A 26,497-nucleotide genomic window follows, 5' to 3' on the forward strand; every position below is an offset into this window, starting at 1 on the left:
TACCCACCGGATAAAGACTGGTGAGAGTCATCCCACCAGCGGAAAAAAAGAAGTGCCTACGGTATACAAAGAGGGAGCGAGGCAGGAAGGAAGCAAGAGGGAAAACTCTAGAAATAAACTTCTCAATTCAGCATTCACGTTCCGTTTTGTATCACTGATACAAAAATAAGTGACAAATGAACAAAATGGGTTTTACCTGGGAAAAAAGTTTCCGTGGAAGAGGTGATGTTGGGCATTTTCTTATATTTTTAATTCCGTGGCAGTGGGGTGGGGGGGGGGGTGGAGGGGAGGCCTGCCCACCAGAGGCCCACACCGGGGGCAACGCTACCTGACTTGGGCGAGTCCCTGGGCGGCTCCGGCAGGCGGAAGACGTAGTGCACGTACGAGGCCAGCAAGCAGTTCCTCCCGTGCTGGTCCTTGGCCAGGTCCTTGCTGTTGTGCAGACTGTTGGCGATGGCCACGACGGACTCAAAGGCAAACTGGGAGAAGTTGGCTGAGGAACCGAGAGAAAAACGGGTGGCCTCATCATCAGTCGTTAATGAATCCAGGTGGAACGTTCTCTAGGGCTGGGTGCTCAATGGATCAGAGGTAGAATGTTCTCCGGGGCTGTGCCAAGGAGTCCTCGCTGCCGACCAGCCGAACCAGGCAGGTCACCAAGCGGGCCGGGGCAGAGTGAGCGGTTTTAGGGCCACCCTCCGCCCCGGCTCTGCTTACTGGGAACGACTTGCACATTTCCTTCTCCATCTCCCCCTGTGGCCAGGACTTGAGACGGGGTCTACTGTGGCTCTTCGAAATAAAGACTTGAGACCGTCTAGACCCCCTTCCCCCTCTCAACCGTGCTGTGACCTGGCGTTACTCAGTGGGACCCGCACTGACATGAGCACTATCACCCGGGAGCCAGTTAGACATGCAGACTCTCGGGCCCCGCCCCGGACCTCCGGAGTCAGAATCCGCATTTAACAAGATGCCCAGGTGATTCTCAGGTGCGCTCGGGTCTGAGATGTGCTGTTGCAGCACGCAGATTCTTGGGGACACAGATTAAACTAAAAAGGGAGATGTGGGCGCCTGGGGGGCTCAGTCGGTTAAGAGTCCGACTTCGGCTCAGGTCAGGATCTCGCGGTCCGTGGGTTCGAGCCCTGCATCAGGCTCTGGGCTGACAGCTCAGAACTTGGAGCCTATTTCGGATTCTGTGTCTCTCTCTTTCTCTGACCCTCCCCTGCTCATGCTCTCTGTCTCAAAAATAAATAAACGTAAAAAAAATTTTTTTTTAATAAAAATAAAAAAAAATAAAAAGGGAGATGTGTCGTGCTGTCCTCCGTAGTGGACCCGCACAAATGATTGATGACTGTGTACAGTCTCGTTCAGGAGCCCCAAGCCCTCCACGGTTTGGCCCCACCCTACGTATCCAGTCTTGTACCTTTTCTGCTCAAATTCAACTCCCTTTAAAATGAGGTAGCTGTTCAGTCCCCACCGTGTGTCTGCTCTGTCTTAGCTCTGCCATTTTTCTCATGCTGTTGTCCTCACCTGGAAAGTGCTCTCTGCTCGCACCGGCAAAATCCCAGCAGCCCTTCAATGATGGGCACAATCCCCCCTCCTCCACGAAGGCTCTGACACCACCCAGTACAGGGTTTCAGTGACACTGACACATAAAGCTCTTTGGCCGTTCCTAGGGGAACTCTGTCTCTCTGAGGAGGCAACCAGCCTCCCGGCATTCACCGGGGTGAAGTGCATTTCTCCTCCTTTCTTGTCTCCCCACCATGCCTTCCATAGTGCCTGACAGATGGGTTCTGAATAAATGCTGTACCTTAAGTGCCTCCAACTATTTGGTCCCCCAGGACAGGCAGCAACTTGCTACAAAGCTCAAAACAGGTGAATGAACACTCTGTCTAGTGAACAAGTCTATGTTAAATAGCTGGAACATACGGGGAACCTGGGTGGCTCTTGTCGGTTAAGCGTCTGACTCTTGATTTCGGCTCAACTCATCATCTCACAGTTTGTGAGTTCCAGCCCCGCGTGAGGCACTGCGCTGATGGCGTGGAGCCTGCTTAGGATTCTGTTCCCCTCTTTCTGCCCCTCCCTCTCTCAAAATAAATAAAAATAAACTTAAAAACACTAGCTGGAACAGACAAAGCAGGGTGCAGATATGTGGGGGCATGGGAAGAAATCTGGGAGGGGGGTGAGCTTGCCAGTTTGCAGGAATCCATCCGGAGAGGCAACAGCTCCACGAACGACACGCTGGCCTGCCTGTGACAAGGATGTCTAACCTGTGGATGCACGAAAGAAGCATCCCAGGACACGATGCACCCGAGGGATTCTTCCCGGCTCTGCAGGCTACCTGGCATGTTCTAGACTATGAGTTCATGGCCCCTCCCCGCTAGCTCACTCATGTGCCACGGCCCAACTGTGTTACTTACTTCTCTTCTGACACTCCCAGGAAAGGGTCTTCCGATACTGTTTTCTGAACCTCTTTTTTTTCTAAACCAGACATTCGGTTTTCCGCCTTTGTCTTGCACATCTTGCTTGCACATTTTGGCCTTTTCCCCTCCACCCCTCCTTCAAAGCCATCTCAAATACCGTCTTCTTCCTGGGACCCTCCTTCATCCTCCCAGATGGATGTTTTCACCACCCCTGCTCCGGTATTTAGCGTATGTGTCCCTATGAGGACTTCTGTCGGTCCTGCTGCTCTTTGCCATGTTGTAAGTCCCATACGCTCTTGACTGTTCCTGCAAAGCCTACAACACCTAGCAGAGGACTGGAGCATGGGTGGGACCCAAAAGACATCCGCTGGACTGGAGGGCACAAGACCACATTAGTCCAGCTGAAAATAGCCTGAACAAAGGTGCCTCACAGCTGCTGGTCTCCTGCAGGAGTCGGGGGAACCGCCGGACCCAGGTCATACCTGACATTGTCCCCAGAGGAAGTCTTACACATCGTACTTAGTGCTAACGTGTTCAAAGTAAGCATTTAAAATATACCGTAAGACAGAAAAACCACTGAGTGGTTGCTGGGGACTGAGGGGAAGGGTGAATGGGGAGTGGCTACGGATGGGTAGGGGCTTCCTAAATTTAGGGCTGATGAAAATGTTCTGGAATTAGATACCAGTGACAGTTGGGCAACTATGTGAATGTGCTAAAAATCAGTGAATTGTGGGGCTCCTGGGTGGCTCAGTCAGTTGAACGTCTGACTAGTGATTTCAGCTCAGGTCATGATCTCACGGTTCGTGAGTGGGAGCCCCGTGACGGGCTCTTTGCTGACAGTGCGGAGGCTGCTTGGGATTCTCTCTCTTTGCCCCACCCCTGCACGCTCTCTCTCTTTCTCCCGCTCTATTTTTCGAAATAAATACTAAACTTAAAAAAAAAAAACAAATGAGGGGCACCTGGGTGGCTCAGTCGGTTAAGCGGCCGACTTCACCTCAGGTCATGATCTCGGGGTCCGTGAGTTCGAGCCCCGCGTCGGGCTGTGTGCTGACAGCTCAGAGCCTGGAGCCTGTTTCAGATTCTGTGTCTCCCTCTCTCTGACCCTCCCCCGTTCATGCTCTGTCTCTCTCTGTCTCAAAAATAAATAAATGTTAAAAACAAAACAAATGAATTGTATGTTTTAGTGAATTTTAAGATATGCATATTACATCTCCACAAAAAAGCGATCACGTTGAATTTCAATTTAGAGAGTTCCTTTCCTCCCATTTAATAGGAACTGTCTGACTTCTTGAAACCCTATTTCTTTGTTGGTCAAGAAAACAAATATCTCAGAGGTAAAATAAATCCATCAATTACAAGAAATGGAACTTGAAAGATTGCCTCTGATCATTCAGTACATACGTCGTTAAAAGCTGAAATTTTAAGCATCCTACATTAATGTGCATTTTTTTTTTTTTTTAACATCCAGGAAGTCTCAAAAAAAAAAATCAGTGGACTTGGCTTCCCTGGACTCACGTCATCAATGGAAAGGAAGACAGCACCGCCCCTGTTCTCAGGATTTCCGGGAAGTCTCGGTTCCCACAACAAGGCGCCGCCCCCCTCCCCCGGCCCCGCAGGCCTCCCACCTGTCTGGCCGGCGATGACCATGGGCTGCACGGAGAGCTGGAAGAGCTTGTCCAGCACCAGGTGCAGGAACAGCACCAGCGGCTCCAAGCGGGAGGAGTTCAGGCAGATGAGGCTGAGCTTCAGCTCGTGCTCCAGCGACGTCTCGCTGATCTTCTGGTCCAGCACGCGGATGGGGAAGGTCACCTGGCTCTCCAGGGAGTGGCAGAGGGTGAAGAACCTCTCCAGGTGGTTGTCCTAGGGGGGCAGACGGCACACGTTGCACGGGGCTCACCCCTCCGTGCTCACCAGGGGGTGCACGGACACACACAGCTCCAAGCCTCTCATCCCGTGTTCAGACCAGGAGTTCTAAGACAAGGCTGTTTCACACTGAGGGTATGAACTCCTCTGTGCCATGGTGTGAACAAAACAATCGCTTCTTTAAATTTTTTTTTTTTATGTTTTATCTTATATTTGAGAGAAAGAGAGAGAAAGAGAGAGAGAGAGAGAGAGGAAGCATGAGCAGGGGAGGGTCAGAGAGAGGGAGACACAGAATCCAGAGCAGGCTCCAGGCTCTGAGCTGTCAGCACAGAGCCCGACGCGGGGCTCGAACTCGCGAGCAGCCGAAGTCGGATGCTCAACCGGCTGAGCCACCTAGGCGCCCCAAAACAATCTCCTGATAACTATTAACTGAAGAAAACATGCTTTGGACTCTGGCATGGTTTGTAAGCAGAGGCAAGGACACCAGGTTAGACACGTTGCCAAACAGGGGGTCTGAGCACACGTAAAGTGCAGGCAGGGGCCAGAAAAGGAGGGCATGTCGAACTGGCATGGGGGAAAGCTGGAGAGATGGCAGGATGACAGAGGGAAATGAGACAGCAGAAGAACACGTTGCAAATGGGACCCTCTCGCACAACGTCTCAGCCAGCAGGCAGCAGGGCAGGTCCTGGGTTCCTTCATCTAGGGGCTCCATATTTTTATGAGGTCTTCCTCATTTAAACCACACATAAAACCTGAACAGGCCTGGAAGTCTCCACAAAGAACCAAAGGTTGTTTTTGTTCTACCCATGCACAAAGACGGTCACTGATGTTTTACTGGGCCCTGTCCTTACAGGTTTCTCTGCTGTACCCCCAGCTTCCTTCTGGCTCTGATCTGAAGTGGACCTTGAGGTTCCTTACCTGGGTGTGAACCGAAGAAACAGCTTGCACTTCAATATTAAATACCCCCTTATGACCTTCAGCCCACTTAATGGGAGGGTTCTGTAAAGGGACTTTCTGTGTTAAAGAAAAAAAAAAAAAGATTAGCGATTCAGTCCCCTTTTCTGATCACCGACCAGCCGAGTGAAGCAACTTGACCCTGTAAATGTCAGGGTTCTACAAATATAACCCCCCCTGGAAGCCCAATCTGAGTGGTCCAGGAGTTAGGAGCCCTGAGTTCAAGTTCAGTTCTTCACAGAATTAGTTACTGTTACTTTGACAAGTCAAATAAACTCCCATTTTCTTATGCTGAAAGGAGGGATCAGAAGTGAGTGATGTGGGGCGCCTGAGTGGCTCAGTGAGTCAAGCATCTGACTTCGGCTCAGGTCATGATCTCGCGGTTCGTGAGTTCCAGCCCCGCATCGGGCTCTGTGCTGACAGCTCCGAGCCTGGAACCTGCTTCGGATTCCATGTCTCCCTCTCTCTCTGCTCCTCCCCCGCTTGTGCTCTCTTTCTCTCTCTCAAAAATAAATAAACATTACAAAAAATTGTTAAAAAAAAAATAAGAAGTGAGTGCTGGGTCTTAAACTCCCATCCAGCAGTGATAATCCTGGATTCCAGGGAGTAATACTGCAGCGATTTCCCCATTAGTCCGGAATGTCAAGACCAAGTGTAGAATATCTTACAAGACATGAAATTTTAATGCTTTCAAGTGCCCGCAGTTCCTTTCCCTTTTAACACCGTGTTTCCAAATAGCAGTCCTGGTAGGCTCCCGCTTTAATTACTCAAAAGGACTCTTTTATATACCATTTATAGATCAGCAGTTGTTCAGTCCTTAGGGACTTGCCTTAAATTCCCACCAGAATTGTCATCCTCTGGAGACACCATCACACAGCGTTGAGTGAGCACCGCCCAGCCTGGCCCAGCCACGTGAGTGTGGGCATCTCCCGCCTTCTAACGGAAGGAGGCTTGCTGTATCTACAAGGGGAGGATGTGTGCATGGGGTGCGGACCCTTGGAAGTCCTCAGACAGACTCACAAATGGGGGCTCAAAGCTGGATCCAGCCCACAGACAAGTTCTGTTCCGCTCAGTGTTGGAAACTTTTCTTTTTTTTAATGCTTATTCATTTCTGAGATACAGAGAGAGAGGGACAGAGTGTGAGCAGGGGGCGGGGACACAGAGACAGGGAGACACGGAATCCTAAGTGAGGCTCCAGGCTCTGAGCTGTCGGCACAGAGCCCGACGCGGGGCTCGAACTCCAGAACCGCGAGATCATGACCTGAGCTGAAGTCGGATGCTTCACTGCCTGAGCCACCCAGGCGCCACAAGAGCCCTTATCTTCTAAGATAATTGTAAAATATTTATAAATGAAATGATATAACGTCTGGGATTTGCTTCAAAGTAATACTGACTGATGCAAACCTGCGCCAGGCAGACGAGGAGCACGAGAGCTGGTGCAGGGCCAGTGCCTCTGTGGTGACCACGGAGAGGCCACCGGGCTCCCTTAAAAGGGTGGACTGCAGCACCGTGCATGCACAAGAGGTGGCACAGGAAACAGGAGGAAGCAAAGACTACCGACATTGGCATCTCGGGAGCAATAAAGGTATCCAACTGCAGACAGCGACAAGGGACCCAGAGGAGGAGAACCCGGCGACAGTTAGTGTGGGCACCTGCTAAAAGGATCTGTGCTGAGAGCAGCTGTTGTCGCAGAAGGGCTCTATCTGCCTTGTGCTTTACAATACATTATTCTGTGAGTCCCTTTGTCGTGGCGAATGCAAGGCGGTGCTTCCTTGGGTGCAAGGTGCATTTGCCAGACATTCAGAACTGGGGATGCCTCAGTGAAGGGGGTTCCACGTCCACATCTGCTCCCATCCTATCAGAGCAACGTGCTCTCAGAACATGCAACACGCCGAGAGACGGCTGTCCTCCCAAACATGCTGAGCATCCTCAGTCACATCTAAGGGAATGAGAAGCGCATCTGGGCAGGTGGTCCAAGACCATGGCCAGCCAGGAAAGGGCTCCTGGCTAACTTGGCGGTTACCTCTGCAGAATGCATGGAATAGTTGGGGGGCAGCTTTTCCAAGGCAACTGGGAGACAGTAGGATCCCGTTTGAAGGCGTTCATTTAAGAGAATTGGCAGCCACTGAAACAGATGATGTAAAGAATAAAGTGGTATTTATTACAGCACATAATTCTGACAATTTATCTAGCTCACAATAATCAAATGCAACTAAATGATGATTAGATATTGACCAGGCCTCTTTGCGGCAGTAATTTCAGTCAAGTTCTTTGCATTTTAAATTCCCCGAGAGCTCCGAAGATAGTAATATCCATGATTTACTGCTTTCGGAGCCAAAGGAGTAGCATTTTTCTTTATAGCCAGTGTTTGTGAGTGTCTGAACAAGATCAATGTTTATCTTACCTTTTATATATACATATACATATTTTTTTAAAGAAACAACTTTCTTCCCCTTGGGGAAAAAAGAGCTAGTTTTATATGTGGAGCATATATGTTAAATCTGGAAATAATGGACAACGCCATGCTTTTTTCTAAGTGAGCGTTCTTCCAGAATCTAGCATCCCCTCGCTTTCCCTTCCAGAAATATGTCATCTGCTACATCAAGTCATGTTTGCTTTTTGCTGTCATCTGGCTTGGCGTATTTTGCTACTTCTGGCAGGAAAAAAAGCAAGTGAGTAGAATTTAGTTGTTGATCTCTGCAGGGACCTTGAGTCCCTCAACCGCAGGGTGAATCAGCAAGTTGAAAACGACTCACCGAATATCCCAGAAGACTTTCCACGCAGGCTCCTTGCTTCTGCTGACAGCTGATATGATAGAAGGTGAACAGGAGGTGGTGATGTACTGTGAGCTTAGCAGGAAGCTTAATTTTCACCTCTTCATAGAAGTCAGGAGACCTGTTTCAAAAGCACATTACACACAAACAACTTTTAGCAAGAATGATGACTTCTCGGACTATAAATTCTAAGGCCATAGTCCTTTTGCTCCTCAGAATTTGCCTGCTTTGGTGTGTGGCCTTTTATTTTTTTAAATGTAATTTATTGTCAAGTTAGCTGACATACAGCACAGAGGGTGTGCTCTTGGTTTTGGGGGTAGATTCCCGTAATTCACTGCTTACATACAACACCCAGTGCTCATCCCAACAAGTGCCCTCCTCAGTGCCCATCACCAACTCTCCCCTCTCCTCCACCCCCCGGCCCAAAACCTCAGTTTGTTCTCTGTATTCACGAGTCTCTTATGGTTTGCCTCCCTCCCTCTCCGTTTGAAACTATTTTTCCCCTTCCCTTCTCCCATGGTCTTCTGTTAAGTTTTTCAAGTTCTACATATGAGTGAAAGTTCTACATACGAGCTCTGTTTTTCTCTGACTGCCTTATCTCACTCAGCATAGTACCCTCCAGTTCCATGCATGTTGCTGCAAATGGCAGGATTTCATTCTTTCTCACTGCCAAGTAGTATTCCATTGTATATATAAACTACATCTTTATCCACTCGTCAGTTGATGGACATTTAGGGTAGTTCTCAATTAAAAATGAACTACCCTACGTCCCAGCAATAGCACTACTAGGAACTTATCCAAAGGATACAGGAGTGCTGATGCATAGGGGCACATGGACCCCAATGTTTACAGCAGCACTTTCAACAATAGCCAAATTACAGTGTTTTCCTTTTTACTCTACATCATTCTGCTCCCAAGCTGGAGATCCTTGGACCAACCTTATGCCCCCGGATATACTTTGCCTACCTAACACCGCTCACAAACTAAAGGTTTTGTCGGGGTCGGGGGGAAAGATCTCTGCACACACAATGGAAAAGTTCAGCTTCATCTGAAAACGGGATAAGGCTCAGAGTCTTGCTGTGACCTCCTTTTCTATCTCTACCCCAAGAACAGGGACTGGCATGTGGCTGGCACTCATCAAAGGAATTTGGATTAGCAAATGAATGATGTTACGAAGGAAAAGGAACCTGATTTTAGTGAATAACAAAGTCCCAGATACTTTACTAAGGGCTTCATGTATATTATTCAGTTCATTGTCAGCCCAACCCAGGAAAGTGCGTTCAGAGAAATGCTTAATGGACCAAGGTTATCAAGCCAGGATCAAACCCAAGTCCATCTGACTCTGTAAGGGTGGACAGTTCATCTCCTCTTCCTGTGAACTGTGAGTAACGGTTTAGACGTTATTCTGTGACTCAGTTTACCCACAGAATAATGAGTGTTCCATTTCTCTTGGCCAACTTAAATCTCCTTAAAGTTGACAATGGGGCAGGTGTGGAGTGATAGTTAGAAGACAAGTAGACAGAGAAAGGAGAGCTGGTTTTGTTTCTGGCCCCCTGCAGTATCTCAGAGTAAGGTAGGAAATTTATTTCTTTATTTAACACCATAAAACTTCTCATTATCATACTAGGACAGAAGGCTCCAGAAAAGGCCAAACAACATTCGGTTCTTAAAGATATTTTCTTCTCCCAGTCTTAGGTAATGGCAAAAAATGTGCATCTCTGACACAGAATCATGGAACTGACATATATTTGCTTGGTCCCTCAGTCCCCCAAATTATAAAACTTTTGGGAGGAATCATCTAAGGGGTTCAGAAAAGCCAGGAGATAATGAGACAACCATGACGTAGGTTTACAACTCTGAAACGTACTTACTTATTATGGTATGTAACGGCTGTGTAAACTTCCTGGAGAAACTCCGGGCCATTAGATTTTCCAAAGATGATCTGTTCGCCAACACAGAAAAGACCAAATGAGCGGTGATATTTGGGTTCATCAAATCAACTGTCATCGGCCCAGGGGATGCTCTGGTCTCACAGAGCTGCATTTTGTAAATTAAGGGTGCTGAGTTTACAACTGATCCAACTGCACACGTACCAATGGGGAACTGGTTACGAAGGGTATATTAGTGACCAAGGGCCACAGGGCTGTGAGCCTGGAAGGCCAGCACTTTCTCCACTCCGCCTCACTGTCTGTATGTCTGTACTCCAGGGCAGAGCCACAGAGTGCTGCCCCAGCGACTCTGGCCCGGGCTCTTTTCCCTCCAGAGACATGGACCTGGTCGCTTGGGTGATCAGGGCCTTCACTGGCCTGTCCACACATTTGTGCTATTTATAAAAAGACACCTCTTCTGGACTGACTCAGCCCTAAAGGCACATGATTTGACTCATCTTTGGGCAAAGAACACAAGAGCCCTTTTTACTAGGTGCAAAAATGCCAGGTCCCGGGGCCTGGGGAGTAGAGAACAGGCTGGGCCTGGCCCCCACTTGTCCCCTACGAGAAATTTCTGTGCAGCTGTACCTGGCTGCCCTGGGAGCCTTGCCAGGGGCCAGAGCAGAGAGAACCAGGGGCATTTCCTTGAGTATTTCCTTGACCATTTCCTTCTCACCACTGTTGCAAGAAGATACCTTTGGGTAGGTGAGTAAGCCAACAGGAAGATGGTTAAAGAAAAAAAAAAAGTAGATACTTCTAGAATGGATGCACTGGAAAAAAATTACTTCAGGAGAAAGGTGTATTAACTGGATTCTGGGACTTGCATTAAATAATAACAGCTAACTTCCCATCTTATTAGAAGGTAGTAGAAATAATACAATACAAATTCTGGCCTTTTGGGTTCCCTAGAGAACACTGTTATTATATATTTATTATTTGATTTAAATTTTGCTTCGAGATGAAGCTCCATTCCCGAAATGGGTTGAGATGGTGTGTGTTTATCACGACTAGGCAATATATATCTCCAGATGTGGTCTGGGGCTCAGGCAGAGTGTATCTCAATGCACATCTGGAAATAGAGCAAACAGGGCTGACGCAGTGGGCCCGTCTCTCCAACTCTTATGCCAGCAGGGGTGGTTTGGAAAGATTTCGTGGTATTTTTCAGTCCTCTCAAACGAGCTGCGTTTCCAAATTTCACAGACCACTAGGAAATAAGTTAGGGAAGAGACTTTCAATTTAGATTGGCCCCGTTTCCCCATCAGCACACTGGGACCCGTGTCGGACTAGCCACAAAGGCCTTTGCGCACGCTGAGAGGTGTTGGTTGGCCTGAAGAGACGGACTCTGTGTGCTGCTGGGCTTTGGGTGTTGTCGGTGGGAAGGTCAGCACACCCCGGGGTGAGGCACGTATACGTGTCCCTCTTACCGGCATAGCATTGCTAGCATCCTCTCCAGACATAAACTGGATCTTTATTGTAATGTTCCGGGCAGATGCTAGTTTATTAGCAAAGTTCAGCCTCTGCGGGTAGACGTAGAGAAGGTTTCTGGAAAAGAAAAGGTAAAGAACCAGCGAATCAAGTCATGAGCATGATTTTGCCAAGTTCTTCAGTGAATACTAAAGCCTATGCTCATGAGGTAATTATTCGGACGGAGCCTCTTCCTTCCTGAAGTGAATGATTTGGGGAGGAGTGAGGTATGATTGATCCTTCCTCTTCAGCCGCAGTCATCGAGGATAACCAGCACTGTTCTCTGCTTTGCTACATGGAAAGATGTGTCTGCGGCAGCTCAGGAAGTCCTACCATCTGAGGGTATGGAAATCTGCCTAGAGGGAGTATGTCTGACACAAAGAAAGCAAAAAAGGTTCAGCTCATCTTCAACGAAACTCATGACCACATCTCATTTCTTTTCTTTTTCTTCCTTTTTTTCCCTTTCTAATCCGTATGCTGTGGTTTCAATTTTTTCTTGGCATTGAATTCTGGATATGTTTAGCTTTCTTTTCATATATATATATTTTTTTTAGGTTTATTTATTTATTTATTTATTTAGAGAAGGGGAGGGGCAGAGAAAAAGAGAGAGAGAGAAATTCCAAGCAGGCTCCGCACTGTCAGCGTGGAGCCTGACGCGGGGTCTGAACTCACGAACTGTGAGATCATGACCTTCACTGAAACCAAGAGCTGGTCACCCCTCTTTTCCTACCTAAGACGACTGTTCAAACCTCCAGCCCACAAGTTATATGACAATCACACAACAACAACATGAAAAATATATCCATCCATCAAACAACTATGCGACAGCTACTAGGCTAATTATCATTTTGTATGTTTTTTTTTCATTCTGTTCGCATTATTACTAGTATATTCCACTAAAAGGTAAACTCTGGGAAGGCAGAGATTTTTATCTGATGTTTTTATCCACTGATGAATCTCCAGCATATAATACTGCCTAGGACATAGAGGTGCTATGTAAATATTTGTGGAATAAAGGAACAAATGTGTATATTTTTGAAGAATCATATATCCTTGATATATAATCAAGATAGAAATAATGATACTAACGATTATAGAGCACTTATCCTGAGTCAAGCAGTGTTCCAAATACTTGGTGTTTGTTAAACTGTTCAAGTCTCATAATTATCCTCTAAGTAGGTACTATTGTCATGGCATCATCCCCATGTCACAAATAAGGAAAAGATGAGATACAGAGGTGTTAAATCACTTGCCGTAAATCATATAGGTAGGAGATTTCAGTCGGGAACTGAAGTCAGGGAGCCTGGCTCCAGAGCTGGGCTCTTAACTAAGCTGTATTCCCTCTGACAAGACTCCCACAGAAATGACCAGAATGGTCTTTTCATCCTGTGTTATTCATGACATCTCTCGGTGACAAGTGTGCCTCATTTTCTGGGTCTTATTAACAGATGAGTGTCAACAGTACACAGGGCTGATTCAATTAGTGTCACCTTCTTTGGGCAAACGTCTTGTCCTTCTCACACTTGGTCCACTGTTCTAACTCCTAGGTAACACAGTCTCCTCAGACAGATACATGCTTGTCCCAAAGGCTTTCAAGAGGACAAAACTACCTTTGTGTGAACCAGACACAGGAGAGGAGTGACCAAGAGAGAGAGGACCAGGTGACCAGATTTTTCCTTTGTGAATAGTAGGTTCTTATAATACTTTATAAAGATTTGCCTGTTAATTGATATAAGGGTTTCTTAACCTCACCGTTACTGACATTTGGGACTGAAAACTTCTTGTTGTGGGATGGTCCTGTGCAATGTAGGACATTCAGCACAATCCCTGGCTTCTACCCATTAGATATTAGGAGTATCTCCCCCCTACTCAGTTGCGACAATCACAAATGTCTCTGGAAATTGCTAAATGTTCACCTGAGGGGTCCAAATCACCCCCATTTGAGAACTACTTATCTACACATGTGATTTTGTGTGGTAAAGATCTGTTCAACTATACCCAGAAGATTTCCCATCTTTTTTTTTTTTTAAGGTTCATTTATTTATTTTGAGAAAGAAAGGGCACACATGAGCAGAGCGGGGCAGTGAGAGACAGGGACAGATGATCCGAAGCGGGCTCTGCACTGACTGAACAGAGCATGACGCAGGGCTTGAACCCACGAGCCGCAAGATCATGACCTGAGCTGAAGTCAGATGCTCAACCAACTGAGCCAGCCAGGTGCCCCAGATTTCCCACCTTTAATAAATATAGTCAATGCCGTTCACTGGGTCCATGTTCAAATGTAAAGTATGCTCTACTGGAAAAGGGAAAAGTCAATACTCAAGTACGAGGCAGAAGATGAAAATTTTAAATCTGTTTAATTTATGAAGTCTGCGGTAGTGAGGGACTGGAAAATCAAAAGGGAAGGACTAAGCTGGCATTGACTCTCGTCTTGCAACCATAACCCCTTCGTTGTAATAACCAGATTTATCCTGCAGTCACGTGTGTGTGAAAGTGGTCATTTTGGACCAGGGTCTGCATAAATGCCCAGATTTACCCCATGGCTCTTCCTTGCTATGACACTGTCAGCGGGGACAACACTAATAGCCACAGCCCTGGACAAAACTAAATGGATGGGCTGAGTGAACCCGCTTCTGAAGGACCTGGCTGACAGCCCCACCTCAGTGATTTGGTACCAGACGTGTAAATAAAAAGCGAGCCATGTGACAAAGTTAATGCTCCAGGGAGAGCCCCCTGAACTATCAGGAATGGACGCGGTGATCCTCAGAATCCCTGGGCTGGTCAGGCAAGAGGAAGTGAAAAGCTTTCTGAATGTTTTGTGATGGGGGTAGCCCTCAGAGCTGAGAAAATACGAGAATGCAGGGGCTAGAGCTGGGCTTCTTATAAAAAAATCATATTCTCAACCTAGTTTCGCTTTCGTAATGAAATTTCGGGGTTTGACATTTCTGTTCCGTCATATGTTTCACGCAACTTATCACTGTTGAAAGCGACGATGCTTATTTCACTGAGTGTGGTAAAACCTTCAGTCTTACACCAGCTATCAAGCAAGGTTAATTCCGTTAGCCTGCTGGTCGCTGAAGGCTGAACACAACACAGCAGTGCCCCACCTGTTCCACAGAACCCTAGCGCTTTGCAAAACGTTAACAAGTATGTGGGGAAGTGGAGGAGCTGGGTGACCAGATGCTGCTGGGAAAGACTGGGAGAGACCAAGATACACAGGTTAATGTGCACCGTGAATTTGCTGTCAGGGGAAAAGAGGCCGCTCCTCTCCCTCAATGTTTTGACCTCAGAACTCATTTCATTGATCTGTTCTTTCATGGTATGTTTCACATGCGTAATGTACTGAGAAATCACCTGGGAAAACACTGAAATGAACTTATCTGGGGACAGAGGAGCATCCCACATCGAGGGAGGAAAAACGCATCACGATTCTCTGCTCAAAGAGGTTGCAAGGTGATGAGGGACAACTCTCAGGTGCTCAGGGAAGAAAATGCTACTTGGAGCTATCAAGAACACACAGGCGCTCTCTGCTTCGGCAAGTGCAAAGGTCAGGGAGGTCTTACTTTACCCTCGACTCTCTGTATTGGGCAATTTTCTGGAAGCACAACGGGGGTGACACGGTGCTGATGACAGATCTTAACTGCTGTGTCTCGTGACCTCTCCAGGGCACTCTGTGTCTTGCACTGTACTTCTGATGCCCTGGCATGGCAGCGGCTGGCGCACACACTTCCCCCTGCCTGCTGGCCTTTGTTTCCAGCTCTTTCTAGCTGCCGTCCTGTCCTCTTGTTGATCTCTTGTGATCTCAGGATCACAAGTGGCTGTAAACGGTTCACTGCAGTGACCGCTTCCTACACTTCAGTGAAAAACAATATAATTGCAAGGCAAGAATGTCATCACAAGGAAATTGATTAAATTTAGCAAACGGGCACAATATTCAACAAGCTTCAAAAGCCAGGAAAGCGTCGATGCCTTCCTCCGAAACGTAGGTGTCAGGCTATGATACAGTGAAGGGATGGATGTAGAATTTGGGGGGTGAGAGCTGGGAGCCACCCAGCCCAAGCCCCAACTTTTGAACATGAGAAAACAGAGGCCCTGGGAGGGTTGAGGAACAGTTCACCCTCTGAGTTAGCCACAGAGCAGATCCGAGATCAAGTTCAGTGCTGTTCTGAACATAGCCCGTGCCTGTCTCAGTGGCACCTCCCAAACCTTGCCCTGTCGAACGGAGGGAGCCCAACCGCGAGGCTGTTAGGAATGGACACGGATGTCATACTGAGGATGCGATGCCGTTCAAAGTCGGGTGTGGGCACATGGGTAGGGGTGCAGACGCCCCTCTGCTCACTCTTGCTCCCCTTTGCTACCCCCGGTCCATCTGCACAGCGAATGCTGCCTGAGCGGTAGCCTCAAGAGTGGTTAACGGCATTGGCTCTGGAGCCAGAGAGCTGGCCTTGGGCAAGTTATGGAGGCTTTCCAAAGGGAGGCTAATAATCACACCTCCCTTGCAGGGCTGTGGTGGGCACTCACGAGTAAGAATGCACTAAGGACAGCTGTGACGATGACGAGGCTTTCCTGCACACAGCTACTAAGTCTGACACACGCCACCACCTACACTCTCTGCTGCAAACCACTCTCATGTCTCGGCCGGGCCACTGTGATGCTTCCAATTCATCTCTTGGCGTCTACGCTTGTCCCTTATCATCTACTCCCTGTATATCGGTCAGGAGGACCTTTCCAAATGTAAACTAGATTACGGCAGGCTCCTGCGAGGGTTTCCCAAGCTTCGCATCATGATCCCTAGGTGATCGGCCCTTGGCAATCTCTCTGACCTTACTGCTCATTACTTTCCCACACTGGCCTTTTTCTCGAGGACCTAGAACATTCTAAACTGATTCTTACGTCAGGGCTTTCGCACCTGCTCTTCCCCTTGCCGAGAAGAGCTTCTTCCAGTTCTCCACATGACCAGTCCCTTCTCATCTCCTGGGTTTCGGCTCACATGTCACATCATCCAAGAGATCTTTCCTATCATCCTTTGGAGTTGGCCCACTCCACTCCCTCTCTCACGCCAACTCTCTCTCTCTCTCATAATCACGATTATGAAAGTTACATGGTTATGACAATATGTATCCATTTTTTCAATCTTGGAGAGTTGAAAAGTAATAAAAAGTATACAGAATAAAATATCAACTACCCAATATCCCACTGCCTTGAGGAAAATCACCGTGCAGAGTAGCGTATTTCCTCCTGCCTTTATTTCCTCTGAACGTTCAACATTTTTATCATACTGTATAGACAAAGCTTTTTGTCTCACTGGATGTTCAGTTACGACCATTTTCCCAATACACATGGCTTTGATGGCTACATGATTTTTCGTGTTATGAATGTGCCATAATCTCCACCAGTCTCCAAAAATAAGCATTTAGGCTATTTCCTTTGTCTCAACTATTAGGCTCTGACGAATCCTTTATCTATCTTGCCCCTTTGCAATGTAGTGTCCTTTTGGAAAAATCTCTTCAGGTTCTATAAAGTTCAGTTTCTTCATCGTTGAATTAATTGGATAAAAAAAACCCCACCAATCTACCTTTATTTATGCTGTGGTTGAAGAAATAATGAGTGTAAGTTTGTAAAGATGCTTTGAAGTAGGTGGGTCAAAGGGTCCGTGTAAATCACGACCGTCGTCACTCAGACTGGATAAGCCGGTGAGCTGTCCTCACACTCTTCTCCCGCGTCCCAATACAGGGGCACTGCCTACCTGACCCACTTGTCCTTCAATTTTGCACATTGCTTCCACAGGGGTGCTGGACCCTTGTTCTCAAACATCATCACTATGGCTGCTCAGGGTCCTGCTCCATACCGAACGCGCTTTCCACAGGACGCACAGGTGGAGGGTTCAACATCCCTTTTTGCAAGCTGGAACCTGATTCCAGGGAGGTTAAATGGTTTTGCCTAAACATTTTTTTTTTTTTAAGGAAGATGGGTCTCCCAAGGATCATTTTATTTCTTACCTCCACAATGCTAAGTGATGTGTTTTGTTAAATATGCATGCTTTTAAAGAAATGAATATATGAAAAGCAATAATGTTATCTCTTGGGAGGGAAGATCTATCTGCAGGGTGGGTGATTCACAGAGTCTAAACCAGGTAAGGGTGATTATCAAGAAACTGACAAACGAGCTTGTATTTTTATAAGTGATAAATTATATGCCTCGTATCAGCTGGAGAAAAACCCTAAGGTTATGTTATCTCATGATTCTTGAGAAGGTAGCCTATAACCAAAATAGGCATCACTGGTTATGGCCGAGCGATTTCGAAAGCTGCTTTAGTAAGTGTGGGTCCAGCGTATGTGCATTTAGTACAATCCAATCTTCCTCAGCGCAGACAAAAACGGTTTTCTTTGGTTCTATACGTCACATTTAACTGAACACCCGGTATCCATCAACAGCCTTCTTCCCAGAGCCACATCCAATGGCTTTTGATGACAAGCTGTTTTGGAAACTTCGAATTTTTTCCACTGATTCAATGAGTTTTAAGCTGCTGTAATTGAGCAGCTCCAGGAAGTCAGAAGTTAAACTCGCAGAATTTGATCATTCTTAGATCCAACTGGCGACCACACTCTCCCTGCTCCTCACCGCCTTGGGACTGTCTTCTATTACCTTTCCTGAAAACAGCTTAGCACAGGGGACCTAGAAATCCTGCAAAGCCATAATGCAAAGAACACCGGTGTGCGCCCTACTCAGTTTAGCATATTCTCTCTCCAGGGTGAGAAAACGCAGAGAAGAACCTGTTATTCCAACGATGACATCTGTGTTCTCTCCCAGAGGCTTCTCTAGCTTGGGAGTGCAGCTCAAGGAGCAGGCGAGCTACAGCAAAGAGAACATCGGGCACTTGTCGAAACGACTGGACACTGTGAACCGCTCTCTAGTGGAGCTGCTAATGCAAAAGGGCCAGCAGGAGCGAGAGCCGAGCCTGGAGAAGACAGCCGGGCAGTTCGGCAAGAGGAACGAAGGCGTCCACCTGCTGGTGGCTGAGCTCCAGCGCCGGCTGGTTCCAGGTGTGTGAGGCACGGAGAGAGGCGACAAGAAGCTAAACTTGCTGGAGCGGGAGAGGGAAGAGGCTGCAATTTTCACGGAGGGGGGGGTTCGGCTGACAACAGTGGTGGACGGTGTCGCGGTGAGCGGATCCTTGGTGATAATCTGTGTTGACTGCGATCTTGACAGATTGGAAAATAAGCCACGAGGTAAGAATCATCAAGTTGGGGCTAAGCCTCCTATGAAAACACCTAGTTAAGGGGTGCCTGGGAGGCTCAGTCGGTTAAGCGTCTCTTAGTTTCAGCTCAGGTCATGATCTCATGGTTCGTGAGATCGAGTCCCGAGTCAGGCTCTGTGCTAGCAGCACGAAGCCTGCTTGGCATTCTTTCTCTCCCTCCCTCCCTCCCTCCCTCCCTCTCTCTCTCTGCGCCTCTCCTGCTCGCACGTGCTCTCTCAAAATAAAAAAAATAAATAAACATTAAAAAAAAAAAGAAAAAACCTGGTTAAAAAGAGCAGTGGTACAGAGTAACCCTTTGTGGCACGACTGCTTACGTATCTTCCATTGCTGAGAATGGCAACCCAAACTATGTTTGGAATAGAAAAAATGTGTCACTTCCTCCCAAAGGAATTCCTCCCAAAGGAATGGATGGAGGACCACCTGGTCATGTCATAAAGCCAGAAACCTAGCCTTCTAGACTCTGAGAATATTTTACTTACAGGATCTTGGAAATCCTAAAGAGGATCAAGGTTCAAGGTCAAACAGTCCTTGGTGCTTCTCCTGTGTCTCTTTGAAAGTGAGCCTGAAGTGCGTTCATTGGCTTATCCTCCTTGAACAATGTTGCGTGAGAATTCAGAATATAAAATTTTACCTAGGACAAGGCTGTAAATATCCAGAAACTGAATAGGCACAAAGGGTAAGGTGTAATAGATGATAACGGGGAAGTAAAAAAAGCAATTTGATTTAGAAACAGAATTGGTGTCCATTTTGGTTTTCTTTCTGTTCTTTCAGAATAGAACTTATGATGAAGTAGTAATATCAAGTACATACTTAAAAAAAAAAAAGGACTGGGTGGGGTGCCTGGGTAGCTCAGTCGGTTGGGTGTCCGACTTTGGCTCAGGTCATGATCTCACACTTTGTGGGTTTGAGCCCCGTGTCAAGCTCTGTGCTGACAGCTCAGAGCCTGGAGCCGGCTTCAGATTCTGTGTCTCCCTCTCTCTCTGCCCCTCCCCTGCTCGTGCTCTCTCTCAAAAATAAATAAATATTTTTAAAAATTCTTTAAAAAAGGAGAAAAATTTTTAGATTGCTGATTTTGTGACTGGAGTTGTCCCCACCTTCTTTTGAAGATCAGTAATACCCAAAATTTAAGCTGCTTTTATGCCAGGGAAGATGGGCCTCGACGGAGACCTGTGATCAGTGGTCCTTACCAAATGAGAGAGGGGTGGAAATGTCCTTTAAAAAACTAGAGAATGCTCTCTCAGTGTAAGGTGGACAAGTCTATTTCCTCACCTGTAAGAAAAAGGTTGGAGATGAGTCTCCAATGCACTAACCCCTGAGAAGCGCTTTGTCAGCTGTAAACGCAGATGTCACTGAAGATGGTCTTCCTATCAAGATGGCATCAGCTGAGTGCGCTTTGGTGGGCAACCACCAACACTCTTCAGGGCTGAGGCCTCAGTATACGTTACTTAGGGAACCGGTCCATCTCTCCAGGTTTCTCTCTCCATCTTTCAACGTCTCTCTGTCTCTATCTTCAATCTGTGTGTGTGCACCTCTTTTTTTTTTTTTAGCTCCCCCTTGCTTTCTCTCTTTCTCCATGTCTATGATAAACCATCTCCCCGCCTCCTCACAGCCCCTCAGCAAAGGACAAAATGCTCTTTATGAGGGAGCTCTCCTCCAGTTCCAACTGGCATCTATTTCCTTCCACATGTGCAGCAATGATGACTTCATGCCAAGGACTGGGACTGGCTTGTGGGCACGGCCACTTTCCCCTCAGGATGACAGGCGGGAGCCCAAGATTGAGGAACATCTTAGGGTTTCATGAAAATGTCTGAGGCCTCCAACATTATTAGCTCCAAAATATGAAAAGTAAAATCCCAAAATCACAATTAATGATTTTATTCATTTTACTATTTTTTAAATGTATTTAAGTAATCTCTACCTCCAGCATGGGGCTCAAACTCACGACCCAGAGATCAAGAGTTACACACTCTTCTGACTAAGCCAGCCAGGTGCTGCATGATTCTAAAACTCAATGCTTATTTGGGGGCGCCTGCGTGGCTCAGTTGCTTAAGTGACTTCAATTCAGGTCATGATCTCGTGGTTTGTGGGTTCAAGTCCTGCATTGGGCTCTGTGCTGACAGCTCAGAGCCTGGAGCTTGCTCTGGATTCTGTGTCTCCCTCTCTTTCTGCCCCTCCCCTGCTCACACTCTGTGCCTCTCTCAAAAATAAATAAACATTAAAAAAAATTGCAAAGAAAAAGAAAAGCCGAGTGGAGGCATCGTAGTGAGATCAGCTTTGTTAAAATAAATAAAATCAACTGCTTACTACGTATAACATTTTGTCAGTTCATCAATGGCAACTCTACTGAGTTTAACCTAGAGGTGAAAAAATTTTCCCATACTTTGCAGACTATTTACATATATATATAGATTTATATATATATATATATATACATATATATATATATATATATATATAACAAATGGGGAAGTACATGCATCTCAATATATTCTTTTTAATTTTTTAACGTTTATTTTTGAGAGGGGGGATGGGCAGAGAGAGGGAGACAGAGGATCCCAAGCAGGCTCCACACTGACAGCAGAGAGCCCGATGTGGGGCTCAGGCTCACGAACCGCAAGATCACGACCTGAGCTAAAGCTGGACCCTTAACTGACTGAGCCACCCAGGCACCCCGATCTCAGTATGTTTTAAATAACACGTGGTCAGGTGCTTCAGGTTTAGGGAGACCTTAAAAGGATCTTGGCTACGGATATGCAGTAGAGGGAGAATAAAATGCCAGCAAAATGAGCTTGGCTATTTTATTAGCGCTCCTAAAGCTTGAGACCCATGTGTTGGTTTCCCAGAGGACCACCAGCAATACAGGCTGAAGTAGATGGGGTGGTAAATTAGTACCCGGCTCTCCTGATACAACACACTGAAACATACTGCATAAAAAGCTCTCCGGTTTCCTCCATAACCATGCTCACCCTACTTTGGTAATTTCAAAGTATTTCTTTTTCTTTTCTGTGTTTACAAACTCTTCCTTTCTGAGGCACCTGGGTGGCTCGGTCAGTTAAGCGTCTGACTTCAGCTCAGGTCACGATCTCACAGTTTGTGAGTTTGAGCTCCCGCATCAGGCTTTGCACTGGTGGTGTGGAGCCTGCTTGGGAGCCTGACAGTCTCTCTCTCTCTCTCTCTCTCTCTCTCACTCTCTCTCACTCTCACTCTCTCTCTGCCCCTTCCCCAGTTGTGCACTTTCTCTCTTTCAAAATAAATAAATAAACTTAAAAAATAACTCTAGCCCTTTTTGCAAAGACAGAGCCAAAGAATCGATGAACTATTTGCTGACGTGGAAATACAGCAAAACCGCCTGCATAAATGAGATGCCCTCATTTGAAAACTACAGGGAAAGGTTGGTGGCTCTCACTCCTTTTAGTAATGTGTTAGCAACTGACTTTGATTCTAACAGGACGAAATTCAAGCGCCTGTTAATATCAGTGATCTTAAAGTTGTCTGCGACTTACTCAAACCTTCCAAAGGAAATTGAGAATCTAGATACATTCTTTTAAGGTGGTCGTGCCAGATGAGCAGCTGTGGTTTTATTTATCATCCACATTTCACTGCCAGGAAAATATGTCTTAAATGTAATAATAAAAACAGCTAACAGTATTTGACCCAACTTCACTTAGCAGATGATAAAACAGAGGCACAGGGAGGATGTGTAATCTGCCCGAGGTAACAGTTAGCAAAAGGCACAGTGGGATTCAGATCCAGGTGCCCTGAGGCCAGACCCAGTGCACATAACCATCACTACTTCTAAGAACAACAGCAAATGTCTCTTCGGTCCACAGACTGACCAGAACTTTATTATAACGTAGTCTTCTAATTTATTATTTACAAGGGCAGAAGGATGTTCGCCCAAACGGTAAGTTTTTTTTTTTTTTTTTTAAGGCATGAAATAATACAGTTAGCTTTGGAGGGTGGGTCCTGTCCCTCGCTATTGGAGGTTTTGATGTTTGAAATACATCAAGAGCAAATTGGAGTCAGAAATCTGAGCTCAATATTTGCTATAGCCCAGAATTACCTAGGAAACCTGCAAACCTAACGTTTTAAGCGGCGGCATGCTTTGTAAATACGTGCGTATGAGGGAGCTAAGGCTCTGAGACTCAAAGGACGTCCTGGGAGGAGCAAAGTGCCCGCATCAGCACCACCCGGGAGCCAGTTAGGACGTCACAGACCTGCCGAATCAGAACCTGCATTTTAACAACACCCCAGATGATTCAAACGCACATTCAAGTTCGAGCAGCACGGACCCAAGAGAACTGGTGTGTTTTTCACTTGTCAGAAATATGAATCCTGTAGTTCATCATGTTTCCCTTTGTTGTTGTTGTTTTTTTGCTTGGCTGCCAGGAAGCAAGAGGTCAAATGTGCAGCTAACTTTTTAAGGGACTGCCGAAGACATTAAGATATGTCCTGGTATTAACCTTACCCAGATTTACATTGATTTCCCTCTCCTTATTTTCCTTCTACTCAGAAATTTTATCCCTGTTATACAGCTGACCCAAATTATTAAGCTGACCCAAATTATTTTTACAATGAGGTTTATAAATAAATGCATAAAAATGAGGCATTTTCCATGTCCTGTCTTGACATTCTACGGTCTCACGCCATGACCTGCGTTTGTTTCTGTGTCTAATACTTAAGGTTAGATCGAAGCACAAATTTACAAAGGGATCCATGGAAGGTGGAAAGGAAAACCCTCACGTGTAGGATGCAGGGCACGCTCCAGCTTCAGAATTCAGAGAGAGAGAAAGGGACTGTCAAAGGCTCTGTCCTGGGGCCCCAGTCAGAGCCCACATGAGGCCGCCTGCCCTGGGAAACTGCACAGGATTCGAAGGAGGCGCTGGGAATGGCATCACGAGCTCGTCCCTCAGTAACCGCCGAGCTCAGGAAGCCAGGCCGCAATGTTTTGTATACGCGCTGGGACCGCATTCTGAACTTTGGGGACCCCTACCCCCCAGGCCTACAAAAAGCAAATGCAGTTAAGAGGCCAGAGACACAATGTTACCCAATTGTTTAGACACACTGCAATAAATGACCCAACATTCTCTCTCTATGGTCCTGTTATGCTTTAAAAAACAAAAAAAAAAAGTGCTCAAAAACAGAAAACAAGAGAGAGGGAAAAACAAAGCAAAACAACAGTAAACTCCAATAACTCTTATCATAGCACTTTTCAAGATGGGGGTAGGGGTAAGGAACGTCCATGTTTTCTCAACTGATGAACTACAGTTTGAGGACCACATATGGTGTCTTTATACAGAACTTTTATTACATTGTCTTTGAACATGAACTAGACACAGCTCCTATGACATTTGTAGAGCACCTTTCCTATTACATCGATCCTATTCCTTATTTTTATGATTCATAAAGTTCCTCGTAAGTGAGAGTTTGGAAAACCAGCACTCTTAATAAATAAAGCAGGACTTCAAGCTGGGGCCAAGAGAATGCCACCTTTTAAAAACATTTTTTTTTCAATGTTTTTTATTTATTTTTGGGACAGAGAGAGACAGAGCATGAATGGGGGAGGGGCAGAGAGAGAGGGAGACACAGAATCGGAAACAGGCTCCAGGCTCCGAGCCATCAGCCCAGAGCCCGACGCGGGGCTCAAACTCACGGACCGCGAGATAGTGACCTGGCTGAAGTCAGACGCTTAACCGACTGCGCCACCCAGGCGCCCCATGAGAATGCCACCTTTTAGACACATGTGAATGCACGTGAGCTCTTCTTAAAACCCAGTTACTTGTTTAAGAAAAGTCAACTAGGGGCGCCTGGATGGCTCATTCGGTTGAGCATCCGACTTCGGCTCAGGTCACGATCTCGCGGTCCGTGAGTTCCAGGCCCGCGTCGGGCTCTGTGCTGACAGCTCAGAGCCTGGAGCCTGCCTCTGTGTCTCCCTCTCTCTCTGCCCCTCCCCCACTCGTGCTCTGTCTCTCTCTCTCTCCCTCTGTCAAAAATAAACACACTTAAAAAAAAAAAAAGAAAGAAAAAGTCAACTAGAGGGGCACCTGGGTGGCTCAGTCAGTTAAATGTCCAACTTCGGCTCAGATCGTGACCTCCCAGTTCATGGGTTCTGGTACTGTGTTGGGCTCTGTGCTGACAGCTTGGAGCCTGGAGCCTGCTTCAGATTCTGTGTGTGTCTCTTTCTCTGCCCCTCCCCTGCTCATGCTCTCTCTCTCTCAAAAATAAACACTTAAAAAAAAAAAAAGTCAATTAGATTTTTGGGGCACCCGGGTGGCACAGTCAGTTGAGCATCTGACTCTTGATTCCGGCTCAGGTCACGTTCTCACCATTTTTAGGTTTGAGACCCATGCCAGGCTGTGCACTGACAGCATGGGGCCTGCTTGGGAGTCTCTCTCTCCCTCTCTCTCTCTCTCTCTCTCTCAAAATAAATAAACTTAAAAAAAAAGTCAACTAGTTTTCAACAGTACAAGACCCAAGGGAAATTGGGGACATTTACAATCTCAAGTCTTATCTGGACCAGATTCCCTTTGAAAAGAATCATAAATACACATAAAAATTTGAAACCTGCTGGGGAAAACTGACTGCTTTAGGAAAAAAGCAAATCTCTCTCCAAGCTTGCTTGAAATATTTTTTTAAGCCATACTTTGTTGAGCTAAATGAAATTTTACCAATTAAGATATCCATGTTACCAAATATTTTTTTTTGAAACACTGCTTAGATTTCAAATATTAAATAGAGGTTTAAACATCATCCACTCCCACCTTTGTATGAATTCGTTTTCTTGCTTCCTTTCCTCCTTACAAAGAGGCTGGATTTATGGACTGTCGGTGTGAGTCGAGAAAGGGGATGGAAAGGAACAGGGGGTCATTATTAATCGTGAAGCTGGATCCGGATCTGGATCCTTCACATGACAAGGAGTGACAAAACACAGAAAGGTCCCAAATCCAAATTTTTTTATTCCACATATTTTTTTTTAATCCTAAAACCTTCTTAACTTGACCCTGACAAAACAGTCAAAACATTTACTGGATAACCACATCTCTCCCAACTCCCAGCTACCCCCACGGGACCCAGGATGTGGTTTTCAGGTCTGTTGTTTGGATATTCATGTGACTCCCCCATGGGGGGGGGCTCAGAAATGTGTTGAATAGATCAAGCCCCCAGTTGGTTTATTAGACCCCTATTTTCAATGATTTCTTTTCTTCTTTTTTTTTTTTTGGACGACTAGAAAATGTTTAATAAGAATGTATGTTATCTACACGGGAGGGATTGGAACAGAACTACTTTGGCAGGATACATTTCAGACATCGTGCACAGCTCACCCTTCCACAGCTACATTTACCACTTCACCCAGAGGACTTGATATAGATTTTAGAAGTACACGGATTCACAGATGCTTGGGAGGTGAGAGCATGGTGGGGTGTGAGGGAGGGTGGGGGTGAGGTGCTGGCATACCGGGCAAGCAGAAAAGTGAACACGCTCCCACATATGTATAGCTTCAGGTTATTCCTCACTACCGATTCTAAGAAAACTTGGGATTCTTGGTTTTAAACCCCGTAACAAAAATTTTTTTTTCTTCCTATATTGCGGACTTGTTTTTTGGAGTGTGGGTTACTGAGGGGCAGGCGTGGAGACTCTTCTCACCTTTGAGGATCTGTCAAGAAGTGGTTATTTTTCTACTAGGGAGTGATGTATTGCAGATGTCCTGGAAACATACCAGGCTGACCGGAAGATTCTCCACGGCAAGTGGTGTCCTCAGCATCCACAGGGGTACTCCGCCCTCTGTCACTCCTCTTTCTACCTCTTTAGACCCCTTCAAATTCACACAACTGGAGCACC

The 26,497-nt window shown here is 46.4% G+C and overlaps 1 protein-coding gene across 5 annotated transcripts in view; it reads right to left on the reverse strand.

Annotated features, from left to right (window-relative positions):
- Window positions 1-26,497, reverse strand: part of DOCK8 (dedicator of cytokinesis 8) — a 231,730-nt gene that overhangs the window by 79,684 nt on the left and 125,549 nt on the right. For all 5 annotated transcript variants that reach the window (XM_045043274.1, XM_045043273.1, XM_045043275.1 and 2 more), the window contains 7 exons: window positions 11,361-11,478; window positions 9,880-9,950; window positions 7,991-8,129; window positions 7,258-7,359; window positions 5,199-5,294; window positions 4,043-4,277; window positions 329-493 (listed from right to left, as the gene is read on the reverse strand). In XM_045043274.1, the coding sequence (XP_044899209.1) occupies window positions 329-493; window positions 4,043-4,277; window positions 5,199-5,294; window positions 7,258-7,359; window positions 7,991-8,129; window positions 9,880-9,950; window positions 11,361-11,478 (926 nt within the window). The remainder of the gene's footprint in view (window positions 1-328; window positions 494-4,042; window positions 4,278-5,198; window positions 5,295-7,257; window positions 7,360-7,990; window positions 8,130-9,879; window positions 9,951-11,360; window positions 11,479-26,497) is intronic.

Source organism: Felis catus, chromosome D4 (genome assembly GCF_018350175.1).
Source record: "Felis catus isolate Fca126 chromosome D4, F.catus_Fca126_mat1.0, whole genome shotgun sequence".
Classification (NCBI taxonomy): domain Eukaryota; kingdom Metazoa; phylum Chordata; class Mammalia; order Carnivora; family Felidae; genus Felis; species Felis catus.